Raw genomic sequence first — 15,892 nt, 5'->3', positions numbered from 1 at the left:
CCTGGAGCCAGCCAATCAACATGCGCCCAGTAAGAAACAAAGGGAGAGCTGAAAAGCCCGCAAACTCCCAGGTTTGAAAAAGCTCGCGAAAGTCTGTACCAATAGAATTGCTTTGCAAACATGTAACCAGTCCGCTTAAGCCAGCTACTAATTGCTTATGCATATCTTATAAATTTGCTAACAGCTTGGGCTCGGGGCTTTTTTCTGACCCTGCACCACTGTGATGGGTGGGGCAGAACGCCCTGGCTCGAGTCAGTAATAAACTTCCCTTTTTTGCGAGTTGCATTGTCTTGGAAGCCTTCTCTCTTCCCGCTCGGGGATTCGGACATCGGGCATAACAGTCATCTCATTTTACATTTTTCTAATTATGAAGAAGGCTGCTAAGCTATCTGTGTGTTTATTGGTCAGACATGTTTTGTTTTGTTTTGGCTCTTTTTTCAGAGAATGGTCTGTTCATGTCTTTTGCCCACTTCTACACTAGATTGTTTCTCATGCTCTTAGTGGTTTCTGAAATTTAAAATATACCTTTCTTCTATTGATCCTTATTTGACATCATGTATACAAATATCTTCTCCAGGTTTTTGGAGATTCTTTAATTTTTACTGTCCTTAAACATTTTTTTTTATGAACAGAATTTTTTCTTATTAATGTAGTCAAAGGCACCTCACTTGTCAGTCTTTACTATATAGCTATCACTTGGGTGTCTGTACCATAAGGGTATCTGTACCCTAAGATCAACTATATTTTCTTGTAGAATTTTCCACTTGAAATTTAGGTCTTTCCACCTTCCAGAGTTCATTATCAAAAGTGATGTAAAGGTGGGGCAGTACCTTTTTCCATATGGATAACTAGTTTGTGAAACTCCATTTCTTAGACAGTGCTTTCTTTACCCACTGAAATGCCATGCACTTCTTCCATTCATCAGAATTCCACACATGCCTGAGTCTGGTACAAGGCTCAGTACTGTGTTCTATAGGACTGTTAGTTCATTCTTCTGCTCTTCCCAAGTACAGCATTAATATATACTTTGTTTGTTTTTACAATGTATAAAATATACATGAAAATATGTCATAAATGGTATGGCAAACCTTCCCATTTATTCTGTTTTCTTAAAAAATTTTGGTATTTTCCCCTTCCTCTTCCACATGAATTTAGGAATCCCATGACCTACCAGAGTGATCCACATCCAGGTTTGACCACGTGACAGTCAGGTATAGGGCTCCTAATGACAAAAGAACAGAAGGACATGAGGAAGAATGGGTACGTGTGTATGTATGGTTGAGGCCCTTTGCTGTGTACCTGAAACTACCGCAACATTGTTAATTGGGTATACACCAATATAAAATTTAAAATTAAGAAAAAACATAACGACAGAGAAAAGTTAGAGAAATGTTTCTCGCTCATTCACTGGAAGCTTTGAGAAGTTGCTCACAGCTTTCCTCACTCCCTGCCCCTTGTGCTCCCTTGGGTGTTTTCATTAGGTAACCTCCCAGGGTCCTTGGAAACCTGCCCTTTCTCACCCCTCGTACCCCTGGGCACTCTCCTTACTCACTGAGCTTCCTAGAGTTACACTCTTGTATTTTTCTTTTCTGGGAAATATTTCTGCTATAGAGAAAGATGTAAACATGATTGCTATGGTTTCATTTTCATTTCCTAGAAATGTGCATTATCAACTATCATCTTTTTTTCTTCCCCACAAAGGAAGTGCTGAAACCAGAGGCTCTTATATTCTCTACTGCCTCCCATCCTGCTCGTCATTTCCCAGGCAGGCTACAGGTTTGCCTGTCCTTGCTGTCTACTCTGTCTGCATTTGCCTGGACAAGGACAGTTCTCTGGAGTGTCCCTGTGCTGGGGGCTGCAGGGAGCAATTCACCAGACTGCATTTTCTGCTCGCTTAGTGGAAACTCTCAGATCTGAGCTCTGACCAGAAACATCTTTTCTCTTTTGACTGGTAAGTGAGCAAGCTCCTTGCACTGAAGTGATGGGATGCTGGCCTTTTGCTTGGAGGCCTGAAGGGCAGAACTGGCTGGTGGAGAGCTGAGAATTGGTGCGGAAGACCTGGTCATCCTTCTCAGATGGCCAAGAGAGTGAGTGACAAGCTGAGAACTGCCCAGGGCTAGGGCAACGATGATGGAAATAAGCAGAGTAACTGGATTCCAGATAGACTTGGGGAGGTCACAGGATTGTAGGTATGAGATAAGAGAAAGACAGGTATGTCGGTGACCCCATGTGCAAACAAAGCGTGGCACTGACATTACCTGGAAGGGAGAAGACTATGGAAGGAAAGGGATGGGGACTTGAGTTAGGCCTGGCCTTGTTCAGTTATAAGATCATCCTAGACACACAAGTGGGAGATGTGGTGTAAACAGTGGGGTATTTGTGAATGAGGTTAGGGAAGACTTCAGCACCTTCAGCACAGAGGTGATGCTGGACAACATGGGACAGGGTAAGAAAACCTAAATGGTGAATGTCTGTGGAGCAGCATCAGGACTGAGCCTGTTTGAGGGGAGGCAATAATTCTCTTCTCTTGTGAGTGCATTGAGCTGGTCTTATAACTAAAATGACATGAGACAGAGTAATATGAGGAAAAAACAAATGTAATTGTCTATGCTTGGGGACTTCATAATATATAGCACAAAGACATTCAGGCAATCGATGCTTATATGCCATTTGGATTTCAGGAGAAAGGTAGGAGCCTAGGACTTCAAAGGGGAAAATCAGTTTTAGAGAGGTACAGAAACAAATGTTTGGCAAATGTTTGCCATGCCAGGCTGAAAGCAATGGGAAACAGAGAAGGCTTTGATCAAATAGGCCTTGCTAAGTTTCCCCAAGTCTACTCTACCTAGCTCATAGTCTGTAGGTATCTCTGGTGATAGCTCTTCTTCCTAGATTAGGAAATTCTTTATCTAAATTCTTTAAGGCAGTTAAGCGGAAGGTAAAAGCTCTTCTTGAGTCTTTGGTTTCTTAAAATTAATTATTCTAAATAACACTAACACCAAGCAGACACATTTGGGGCAGCATAGTTTGTTCCCTTACAACATAGACACACCCAATCTTAGATCTGGGTTTGGGGTGGGGAGGTGCAAACAAAACAAGTTTGGTCAGCCACAGTTTTTAAACTGCTTTAGTTTAAAAAAAATAATTTGGGCGCACAAAATTTTTCCTCTACCTTTCTAGGTTCTTGTAGTTGGTCTAAGAATTAAATTGGCATGAGATAGATCAACAGGGGGGTGGAAGAAAGCAAATACAATTGCTAAACATAGGTAAGGGTGGTGGCTCTAGAAGTGTATGAGATGTAGAGGCAATCAGGCAATCAGAATGTATTCATTCTGAGCAAAGTTGGTGGGTTTAGTGATCTAGTATTTCAAAAGTGAGGAAGACAATGCACATAGTAATGGAAAGAGTGAAAGTTTGGTAAACAAGTTGTTTTACCATGTAGAGACAGTGGGAATGTGAGCACATAGGCCTTGGAAAATTTCCCAGCCTACTATGCCCAGCTCATATTGGTTTCAGTTACCTCTGGTGATAGCTCCTTTCTTGGAGGAAGCCCCCTATCTAACTGCTTTTAAGCAGCTAGAGGGAGGTAAAAATGAAAACTTCCTGAGCGTTCTGTTTCTGAAAAATAAAGAACCTAAACTAATCCTAATACCGGAGAAACATTTTGGGGTGGTAATGTTGCTCCCCTACACTGGTCATTCATCTTATTTTTCTTTTACCTTGAAACAGAATGTCTTCCCATTGCTTAAAGTTCCTTCCTTTGTATCCCTTAAAAGTCACATGTTTTTGAAACGTTTAAATGCCCTGCTTCCAGGCTAAGATCCATGATGCTAGTGTCATCTCTCAGGCAGCTCCTATTCTTATAATGGGGTCAGGGGAAGAAAGAAAGAGAGGAGAAGCTGCCTCTTTTCCTCTCCCTGAAGCAATTGCCTCAGTTGGAGGAGGGACTGAACCAGGGCACTTGAGATTTCAACTCCATAGCCATCTGGAGATGGTTTATTAGACGGTTTGGAATTTTGTCTACCAGGTTGGGACCAAGAGACAGGATATTTTCTGAGCCATTCTTTGCCTGTGAAAACCAGGAGCAGTGTACTTTGCCTCTGAATTTCAGAGACCGTATTGATGTCCAGATATACCTGCCTCCCCTTGAACATGTTATGCCCAAAGGAGACGAAACTATTAGAAGTCTAGCCATGTCCGTCACCACAGAACCGTTGCCACTGCCACTGAAAATCTTAACAGACATTTGCAGAGTAATTCACAGACCCCACCCATTTCCTACTTGAGCAACTGCTTTTATAGTTAAACCGCTTGCAGAGGGTTTTCTGAATAAAATGAGGCTGAAAACTGCTGGTCCACACCATAGCCGGAGGGCTCTAAGCAACTCTTTTGATGCCCATCCTCTCTGGAGTCCTCTCCCAAGGCCAAAGGTGGGAAGCCTTACACAAATGTCACAGGAGTAAAGCCCAGAATCAAGGTCATCTCCAAAACTGACTGATCCCCGTGTAACCATTGCCAAAGTCCGCTCTGATCCTTACAGGCCAACTTCCTGACCACAAATGAGGCAGAATGCCCGACCCAGGACTCACTCTCTAGCACCCTAACCAATCACCTAATGCCACCCTTCCAGCAGTATTTTTCTTTGTCTTGAGGCCATAAAGATAGGCTCCTAACCCACCAAAACTGTCAGTTCTCCCTTGAGCCTGCCTGCTGTTCTAACGCTGTCCCATTGTATCCCTTGACTGTCAGGAGGTCAGCCCGCTGTGCTCACAGCACCCACATTACCTCTCTTGTTCTTTTTTCTTTTATTATTAATAAAAGAGAACACCCCTGTGCCGGACCATAGCTGAAATGCGCAGCTGCAAATCCCAGACAAGAAATGGTAGTCCCATGGTTGCTGAATTTGTGGTCTGAATCAGAAGATTTAATTCTAAATAAAAGATACTTCTATGTCATTTAGAAGCAGGTGTCCAGAGTAACTTTCATTTTAAAATTAATTAATTTATTTTTAATTGGAAAGTAATTACCTTATAATATTATATTAATTACTTCCATACATCAACATGGATCAGCCATAGGTATACATATATCCCCACTCCCTTAAGCCACCCTCCCGCCTCCCACCCAATTCCAACCCTCTAGATTGTCACAGAACACCAGCTTTGAACTCCCTGCATCATACATCAAATTCCCACTGGTTATCTTTTTCACCTATGGTAAAGTATATGCTTCAATGCTACTCCCTTCATTTGTCCCACCCCCTCCTTCCTGTTGTGTCCACAAGTCTGTTCTCTATGTCTGCATCTCCACTGCTGCCCTGCAAACAGGTTCATCGGTACTCTCTTACTAGACTCCATATATACACATTAACATACAATGGTTGTTTTCTCTTTCTCACTTACTTCACTCTGTATCATTATACAGGCTCTAGGTTCATTCACACATTAGAACTGGCTTCTGATGAGTTCCTCTTTATGGCTGATTGGTACTGCTACCGCTAAGTCACTTCAGTCGTGTCCAACTCTGTGTGACCCCATTCCTGGGATTCTCCAGGCAAGAACACTGGAGTGGGTTGCCATTTCCTTATCCAATGCATAAAAGTGAAAAGTGAAGGGAAGTTGCTCAGTCATGTCTGACTCTTCGTGACCCCATGGACTGCAGCCTCCCAGGCTCCTCCATCCATGGGATTTTCCAGGCAAGAGTACTGGAGTGGGGTGCCATTGTCTTCTCTGTTATGGCTCAGCCATAAAAATGCATGGAGAGGGTATGGAGAAGAGGGAACTCTCTTGCACTGTTGGTGAGAATGGAAATGGATACAAGCACAATGGAGAACAGTATGGAGATTCCTTCAAACAAATAGGAGTCAAACTACCATGCATGTGTGTTAAGTTGCTTTAGTTATGTTTGACTTTTTGCAACCCTATGGACTGTAGCCTGCCAGGCTCCCCTGTTCATGGGATTCTCCAGGCAAGAATTCTGGAGTGGATTGCCCTGCCCTCCTCCAGGGGATTTTCCTGACCCAGGAACTGAACCTGCATCTCTTATTTCTCTGCATTGGCAGGCAGGTTCTTTACAATTAGCAGCACCTGGGAAGCCCCATCAACTACCATGTGACCCAAAACTCCCACTACTGGCCCTATACTCTGAGAAAATCATAACTGAGAAAGACACATGTACCAACATTCATTGCAACACTATCTACAATAGCTAGGACATGGAAGCAACCTAAATGTCCACCAACACATGAATCGATAAAGAAGTTGTGGCACATATATGCAGTGCTCGTTGTTCTTAATACACTCACTTCCTCCTGCAATACTCTGAGTCTGGAAGCTCTTTTCCAGCCCACACTCAGACTGACACAATATTCTACCCTTTGCTCCCGTTCCCTGCTTTTCTTACCTGAATGCGCGAGCCTAGTCTGGTCTAAACTGGAGGCCTGGCACTCGGCCTCATGGTCCACTCTCCAACCTGCCCAGATATGGTTGTGAATGGATGATATTTAAGCATCTTATGGGTTAAGTGTTTGCTGAAAGGTGGGGGAACATGAAAGGAGGTGGTACGAGCAAAAGAAGCTGAATCTGCTTTCCTTCCTGGACCCTGTGAATTCCTCTGAACCCAGTCCCAAACCATTTCAGGCATTTAATGGCCAGATTCGCCTTGAATGTGGAATCCAAACATAGAAAACTTTCCAAAATGTGACTCTCCAGTGCAGTCAGCAAGCAACCTTGGTATGTCTCTTGTGGACTCGGCCCAGATTCTACTTTGGATTCCTCCTCTGTGTGGGCAGAAGGCATCTTTGCAGAGGCTCACAGACCTCCAGTCGGGCCTGTCAGGAGTTCCTCCTGGAGAAGCAGAAGCAGTGCTTGTGTCCGAGGAACAGTTCGACTCTGTAGGTGCCCAGGAGTGCCCCTGACAAGTTGTGCCATCTCTTGTCCTTAGGAAGATTTATGTAATCTTAGTCGACCTAGGGCTACAAAGTCTGACTATTGAGTGTGAGGTGTGAATTCAGGGACATCATGCCCCAGCCCACTGAGAAAAGGCCACTCCATACCAGAGTCTATCATACGGGGCGTGAGAGTTGGAGTGACCCTCAAAATAAGGACCAGCCCAGCCCTGAGGAAACCCGAACAGTCTTTTTAATACTGAGGTCTTTAATTCGGTGTCTGTGTGTATTCATCTGAATCCATGGCTAGTTGTCACGTTCATTGTCAGTTTTCATCTTTGCCTTGCAGTTTGTTCTTCCTAGAATGCCAATCTCTCCTGTCCCCTCCACCTCCTTTAAGCATTTCTCAGTTTTCCTTTTTCCATCATAACCTCGATTGTCTCTATGTCAGACAGAATATTCCCAAACTAGGGAAGGAGGGAGAGGTTCATGACTACAGATGAAAGAATATATGCAGCATCAATTTGCAAAGAACTGAGATATTTTCTTATTTAAAATCCTTTATCACCTACACACTGTACAACCATTCCAAGAAACAGAACACCTTCAATAACTATGCCTACGTGTATGCTTCTTTTTACGCCATGCCCTGACACCAGCCCTTGGGTAACAACGTCATAAAGTGTGTGTTTGATAACTTTGTTTCACTTGTTATATTATCACTTAATATGCCTGCCTAAACTATATTTTGTTATGTTTTCTTGAGAATATATTTAAGGATATGCTACCTTTTAAAATTTTTTATTGATTTCCAGTTCTGTGTTAGTTTCATGTGTACAGCATAGTTCATCTGTTATGACTTTAATGTATATTCACTCTTTATTAGATTGTTTTTCCCGTATAGACCATTGCAGAGTATTGAGTAGCATTCCCTGTGCTATACAATAGATCCTTATTAGTTATTTAGTTAACTAATTTTAATTTAGCTTTTTATTGACATCTAGTTGATTTACAATGTTTCTCCAATCTCTACTGTACAGAAAAATGACAGTTATATACATATAGACTTTTTTTATTCATACTTTCCAGTTAGGATTTATCATAGGATATTGAATATAGTTCCCTGTGCCATATAATAGCACCTTGCTGCTTATCCATCCTATATATAATAGTTTACATCTGTTAATCCCAAATTCCCAATACTTCCTTACCCTGCCCCCTCCCCATGGCAGCCACAAGTCTGTTCTCTATGTTTGTGAATCAGTTTCTGTTCCATAGACAGGCTCATTTGCACCATACTTTAGGTTCCACATATAAGAGATAGGTATGGTATTTGTCTTTTGTTTTCTGACTTTGCTGAGTATGATCATCTCTATCTGCATTCATGTTGTTGCAAAAACATTATTTTGCTCTTTGATGGCAGAGTAATAGTCCATAGATTGTACATACAACATCTTCTTTTCCTCTGTTGAGGGACATTTAGGTTGCTTCCAAGACCTCGCTGTTATAAATAGTACTGCAATGAACATTGGGGTGCATGGATCTTTTTGATTTATGGTTTTCTCCAGATAGTTGCCCAGGAGTGGGGCTGCTAGATCGTCAGTTCAGTTCAGTCTCTCAGTCATGTCCGACTCTTTGCCACCCCGTGGACTGTAGCACGACAGGCTTCCCTGTCTATCACCATCTCCCGGAGCTGACTCAAACTCTTGTCCATCGAGTGGTTGATGCCATCCAACCATCACATCCTCTGTCGTCTTCTTCTCCTGCCTTCAATCTTTTACAGCATTGGGGTCTTTTCAAATTAGTCAGGCACCGCTGAGTGATTTCACTTTCACTTTTCACTTTCATGCATTGGAGAAGGAAATGGCCACCCACTCCAGTGTTCTTGCCTGGAGAATCCCAGGGCCAGAGGAGCATATTGGGCTGCTGTCTATGGGGTTGCACAGAGTTGGATGCAACTGAAGCGACTTAGCAGCAGCAGCAACAGCGTAACAATGGATCATTCTTTTCAGTGCTGTAGAACTCAATTTATTTATCCATTCTCTGTCAATATGAAGACTGCTATCAGGAACACTTTTTACATATCACCTGTACTTTTTGCACACTGACCCTCAGTACCATCTTAGGAGCGGAGATGCTGGGTCACAAAGTACATGAATGTATAAGTTTATAAAATTTATCCATACTGGTTTTTCAAAGATTCAGAGACCCTAATACTCAGTGTTGTCAAACTTTCTGAATTTTCCAACTGAATTGATATACACTGTCATCTCATTGTGCACAGATTTGCATCTGCCTCGTTATTAAGGAGGCTGTTAAAGTTTCTGTGTGCTTACAGATCACATGTGTTTTTACTTTTTTCTTTTTCTGAGAAAGATCCCTTTATTCCTCTCTTCTACTTCCATACTAGATTGTCTTGCTTTCTCGTGTTTCTATCATTTTAAAAATATCTTCTTTGCATTGATTTTTAGTCTAACATGTTTGTGCAAATATCTTCTCCATGTGTCTAAAGAAATTTTTACCCCCCTTAAGCATTTCTTTTTATGAAAAGCTTTTCATTTTAATGTAGTCTAAGTCACTTCATTTGTCAATCTTTTTTATAGAGCTATCATCTGGGTATCTTGTTTAAGAAATTTTTTTACCCTAAGATCAGTTTTCTTCTAGAGTTTTCCATTTGAAATTTCAGTCTTTACTCTCCTTCTAGAGTTGATTATCAGTAGTGATAGAAGTAGAGAATCAGTAACATTCTCCATATGGTAACCAGGATAACCAATTTGTCCAGCTCCATTACTGCACAGTACCTACTTTTCTCACTGATGTGCCATATATGTCTCCTATTAAACACAATTCCACACATGCTTGAGGCAAACATAAAGATCAATGTTGTGTTCTGAGGGTCAGTTGGTTTATCTCTATTCTGGCACCGAAGTGCAGTATAAAATATGCTTTGTTTATTTTCATGATGTATAAAATATACTGAAAATATACCATACATGGTATGGAAGTTCCTCCCATTTTTTCTCAAAATGTGAGTTCTAAAATATCAACCACATCTTCCTGTTGCTGTTTAGTCATGAGGTCGTGCCTGAATCTTTGCAACCCCATGGACTGCAGTATGACAGGCTCCTCTGTCCTCCACTATCTCCCAGAGTTTGCTCACATTCTTCCTGAGAGAGACGCTTAGGTTAGACATTTCCTGATGCCTCCCATTTGGGCCTCATTACCCAGGGAGCACAGAGACTTGCCAATCCTTGTTCTTTACAGTGAGCACAGAAGCACACTCTGATTGCATTCCCTGGTAAAAACTTAAGTTCTGGGAAGTGTTCCTGTGCAGCATCTGCTGTTTTAATGGAAACATTTGGATCTGCCCTCTGTCTTAGGAAATCTGTTTTCTCTCTAGAGCTGGTGAGTGAGCTTACTGTATATCTGCAGTGGCCAATTCTGGCTTTGTGCTTAAGGGACGGAGGGCAGGGGTGGCTGGTAGAGAGCTGAAGTCCCATCTTCTTCTCCTTTTTTTAAATTGAAAAAGTTATAAGAAAATTTGGAACAAGAGAATGTTTACTGCTTTCACCAATGGTAAATTATGCAATGTTTGATGCACATTGAGAGTTTTCTGATTCTAGCCTTATTACCATAGAGCTATTTAAATCTCTCTGACTTTTGATAATTAGGAGGAATGAAAAGTAATTCTTTCTCTGCCATTTTCTTAATCCATGCAGGCTATGACAAAATACCACAGACTGGGTTCTCTATTTAAAAAAAAAAAAATTTATCTTATTTTTCTACAATTGGAAACCAAGATCAAGGCAACTATAGATTAGGTGTCTGATAAGAGCACACTTCCTAGGTGGGTGCCTTTTCTATAAAGTCATGTGACAGAAGGGTTAAGCTAGATCTCGGAGATCTCCTTTATGAGGGCACTAATCCATTCGTGATGGCTCTGCCTACATGACCCAGGCAACTTGCAAGGGTCCATTTACTAATACAATCACTTTGAGCATTAATTTCCCCTGTGAATTTATGAGACCAGCAGACATATGTAAAATCTGTCTATTGCAGGTCAATAGACTTCCCACCTTCTCCTTAGAAAACAGTACTCTTGTCTCACTTTGACATTCATTTCAATATTCTTGAACTATAATTGTATCTCTTCCTGAGTATTCATTCAACTAGCAGTAACATCTGCTCACTTCCTTCATAAGTCATTAGTTAAAATAAACCTTATGTGTATAAATATTTCTTAAATCACACTTTCCTGATATAACTGCCCTTGCTCACAGTAAATGATAGGAGACTCCATTGATATAATATTAATAACTTCTTTAAATTACCTCGGTTTAAGCAGATACCCATGTTTCAAAACTGTGTTGAATGGGGTAGGGAAAATTAGAGCTCTTATTTACTTCCTCTACGACTTCTTGTTACACAGTTTATATTCTACCCATATCGGCCCATGGAGTGAGGTAAAGAGATACCAGGCTCCCACTGGGCAGCTATACCACCATGACTGTGTTTTTGGTTGTTCTCCAAGACATACGGGAAACAGGTTTTATAACACATGTTATGGAACATATGTCCTGGCGGTCACCAGGACATACTCTTGGCTCTGCTTCCTGCCACTCCCACAGGCTAGGTCCCATCCTGATTTGCTGCAGGTTATTGGAAATGAGGTCCTTCTGGAAGCCTTCTGTGCTCACTAACATCTTGACCTAAGTGATTCTTCCTGCAGAATGGAAAGGTGCTGGTCTCTCTATTCAGGGGTCATGACAGTATAGACTGTCTATATTAGTTTCCCCTTGCTGTGTTACAAATTAATTCTATTATAGATCTGGAAGTGAGCAGTCAAAATGAATCTTAAGGAGCTACAATCAAAGTGTCAGCAGGGCCTGTTCTATCTGGAGGCTCCAGGAGATAATCCATTTTCTTGTCTACTTCAGCCTCTAGAAGTTGCCTGACATTCCTTGGCTCATTGCCTTTCCTCCATCTTCCTAGATCTTCACTCCAACCTCTGCTCTATTATCCTATCTTCTTTTCAGCACTTGGCCCTGCCTCCATCTTGCCTGTGATTCCTGTGATTATATGTAGCCCAGTTGGATAAGCCAAGATAATCTTCTCATCTGAGCATCATTAACTTAATTACCTTCAAAAACTGCTGAATACACTAAGCCTTTATTCTTGCCCTCAAATTTTTAGATGATATTTTTACCTGCAATAATCAAACATGGACAGGTTAAACATCAGGCTTTGTCTAGCAGTGGAATTAAAAACTAATGTCGAGTAAAATGTGCTTTTTGCTATGTAAAGTAGCACACTCCCAAGTTATGGATTTCACAATGTGGACATCTTAGGAACCATTATTCTGTCTTCCACACTGTCCTGGATCTTTGGACATATAAATTATCAGCATAGAAAATAGGCAGTGTCTTCTGCAATGGTGGAAACAATAGTTATCAAGAGATACTACTCAGCCATAAAAGAATGACCAAATGCAATTTGCAGCAACATGGATGGACCTAGATATTACCACACTAATTGAACTAGGTCAGAAAGAGAAAGATGAATGTCATATGATATCACTTACCCATGGAATCTAAAATATGATACAAATGAACTTATTTGCAAAACAGTAACAAACTCACAGACATAGAAAACAAACTAATGCTTACCAAAGGGGGCAGAGAGGAGAGGGATAAATTAGAAATTTGCCACTAGCTGACATAAACTATTAATTGCTGTTGTTGTTCAGTCGCTAAGTTGTGTTCAACTCTTTGCAACCCCATGGACTGTAGCCCCCCAGGATCCTCTGCCAATGGGATTTTCCTGACCAGAACACTGGAGTAGGTTGCCATTTACTCCTCTAGGAGTTCTCCCCGACTCAGTGATAGAACCCATGCCTCCTGTGTCTTCTGATTTGGCAGGCAGATTCTTCACAACTGAGCCACCTAGAAATCCATATATATGTACCTGGATCACTTTGCTGTACACCAGAAACTAACACAATGTTATAAATCAACTATACTTCAATAAAATAAGTCATCAGAGAAAATAATTTAACTGTAGAGACATGAGTCTGCACGAGAGATGGGACTGGTCTGTTAAGACCAGTGTGTTTTCTCAGCTAACTCTATGTCTGTTCTGTTATTTCATTCACCTTACCTCCTTATTCTCTCTTCTTTTCCACAGATTATTCAGTTAACTGGCATGGATCCACTCCTTTTACATCCCATGGAGAAAAATGATATGAAACAACAGGCCTCAAAATTTCGGTCTTGGTACAAAACATTAGTCGGTAGACTGGGGGGGATCCTCTCTCAGGTAAGCCTTGAACGTATTGTAAAAGGCATTGAGAAGGGGCAACTGAAAGAGGCGACTGACGAGATTGAGAGATCACTTCAGAGATCCAAGAATGCTACCCTGAATGTGGCTGTGATTGGGCAATCTGGTTCTGGTAAGTCCAGTTTCATCAACGTCTTGCGAGGAATTGGTCATGAAGAGACTGGATCTGCTTCTGTTGGAGTTGTGCCAACCACCACAAAGAAAACTCCCTATCCACATCCAAAGTGTCCCCACGTGACCTTCTGGGACCTGCCTGGAACTGGGACCCCCAAATCCCTTTCAAACCCTTATCAAGAATTAGTGGGAGATGATAAATATGACTTTTTCATCATTATTTCTTCCTCACGATTTAGCTCAAATGATGCTTTGCTGGCCCAAGAAATTCAGGAGAACGGAAAAAAATTCTACTTTGTGAGAACCAAGGTGGATAGTGATTTATATAATGAAAAGAAAAGCAAACCCAGATCTTTCAAAAAGGAGACAGTCCTTCAGCAAATCCGAGACAACTGCCTGATCAATCTCAGCAGAATTGTATCTGAACCGACTGTCTTCCTGGTGTCCAACTTTGAGCCGAAGAAGTTTGATTTCCTAAAACTGCAAGAGACGGTGCTGCAGGAGCTCCCTGATGAAAAGCGCTACACCTCTGTCCTCTTGTTGCCAAATCTATCTGAGTCTTTCATCGAGATGAAAAGAGATATAATCAAGGAGAAGGTCTGGCTGCAAGCCTTCAAGGCAGCCATTTTGGCCTTCTTCCCCATTATGCCTCTCTGCTGTGTCTTTAACTTGTCTGAACAGGAAGAGTGCTTGAAACTTTATCAAGGCCATTTTGGTTTGGATGAGGACTCGGTCAGTCAGATTGCCCAGGAGCTGGGCACATCTGAGCAAGAGATCACCAGCCTCATGAAATCCACAGATTTCAACTCACTTGTGGAGGATGACAGTACAATAGCCAATGTCAAGAAGTTTGCTGAAATCATTTTCTCAATTACTGGGCTCCCCCAGTCTTCTGTTTTCCAATTTTACAAAGTCTACTTTCTACATTTGAAATTCATTGATACAGTGGCGGAAGATGCTAAAAGAGTCTTGGCTAAGATTGAGGAGATGAAGTAGAGACGGGTGGAGTTGCCACTGTGAATAACAAGTGAACCTCACACGTTGTGTTCTCTGAGTGGGCCAGGATCTTCTACATACCACCAAGACCAATGCTTCCCAATTTGAAAATATTTTCTCTCTGTTAGAATAAGGCCATTGCTCCACATTGATACTTTACTGCTCTACAAGGGAATTTGACCATAGCCTGTTTACTGTACTCTCTGAGCTGTTTTCCTTGAATCATGATAGAAATATACCATGTACCTTTCATTACTCTTCCAGTGTTATGAAGTAATTTTCTTTTGCATGATTTATTCAGATAATAAAATTTTGGCAACAATGAGGATGACTGTTATCCATTGGATTTTTATGAATTATGATCCCCTGCTATCATTATCATCATTAGGACATTATCATCTCAATGTCCTTCTCATGAAAATGAGGGAAAATACACACATTTGGGAACATGGTCAAGTGAAGAGTTTAGAGAATTACATAGGAGAAGTAGTTGAGAGAGGATTAGAGAAAGGGTATAGAATGTCATATTTTCAGATATTCCTGAGGACTAGGGGGAATGAAACCAACTCAGGGTTTATATTTCCAGAACTTTTTCAACACTGGGCTAACAAGACAATATGAGGGATAAGAGATATGAAAGAGTAAAAATGAATTAGGAAGGAAAGCAAAAAATAAGTAAACTGACAGAAGAGAGAAAATGAGTGCATTTTTCACTCACCAAATTATATATCAAACTTCTGAAATACGACCTAGCACACATCAACATCACCTATCTCAGTCTTAGGGATTCTCATTCCTGATGTTATAGTAATTGTAATCATATATGTGACTTTTCTTCCTTCTTCCATCACTGGTATAGGATAGACCCTGTACTGAGTAAGATATGTACATGATGAGAGTCATCCCTCAAATTCCCATATTCTGGAGGTCCTCTCAGAGGGTGGAGGGCACTGAGATGTGGAAGAGGGCATGAGTAGCCCACTATAACTTTACTCCTCCATGCTCCCCCACTGCTCAGGAGAGGATGCAGTCAGTGGGGGATGAAGGAGATCACTGTGGGTGCTGTCCCATATTTAATAGGTATGTGAAATGTTAAAAGGGAAGGAGCTTGTGACCTTCTGTTATGGACACATTGATTTTAAAAATTCTTTTGTTCCTCAATTCTTAATGTACATCCCTGCACAGTATTTACACTCTCAGAATACAGTCTGTTTGTCAACTTGCCCCTAGACCTCATCTGTCCTTATAAAGAGCATGGATACTGAGGAAATCCTCCTTCTACCTCTACCTCATCTTGTCAATCAGATGTGGCCAACACAGGGACTCATACAATCTTCTCCTCCAGAAGTCATGACTTTCCAAGGTCCCTGGACTTTTTACTCCATTTCAGGGGCCTTCCAACAATATTGTAAAGGACAAATCAAATGAATCTTTTGTGGGTCCCTGTGAAAACACCCTTGCTACAAAACAAGAGTTATCAAATATTTACATCTGTGATTTTTATTTTCAAAGTTCCCTCTTCCCAGATGAGACAGGAAGGGTTAATGAATCTCTCCATCAGGG

The 15,892-nt window shown here is 41.4% G+C and overlaps 1 protein-coding gene across 1 annotated transcript; it reads left to right on the top strand.

The window, feature by feature from the left end:
- Nucleotides 1-1,782: 1,782 nt before the first annotated feature.
- LOC136156020 (T-cell-specific guanine nucleotide triphosphate-binding protein 2-like) lies at nt 1,783-14,607 on the top strand. The gene is made up of 2 exons (XM_065918364.1): nt 1,783-1,951; nt 13,067-14,607. Exon 2 carries the CDS (start codon nt 13,085-13,087, stop codon nt 14,327-14,329), a length of 1,245 nt encoding a protein of 414 aa, XP_065774436.1. The 5' UTR covers nt 1,783-1,951; nt 13,067-13,084; the 3' UTR covers nt 14,330-14,607.
- The last annotated feature ends 1,285 nt before the right edge of the window (nt 14,608-15,892 follow it).

This window comes from Muntiacus reevesi, chromosome 1 (genome assembly GCF_963930625.1).
Source record: "Muntiacus reevesi chromosome 1, mMunRee1.1, whole genome shotgun sequence".
Taxonomy (NCBI): domain Eukaryota; kingdom Metazoa; phylum Chordata; class Mammalia; order Artiodactyla; family Cervidae; genus Muntiacus; species Muntiacus reevesi.
The sequence above is the reverse complement of the archived record's forward strand: the minus strand, read 5'-3'. Positions and strand labels throughout refer to the sequence as shown.

Coding starts and splice junctions, on each gene's coding strand:
- LOC136156020 (XM_065918364.1), top strand. CDS start 13,085: ATGGATCCACTCCTTTTACATCCCATGGAGAAAAATGATATGAAACAA.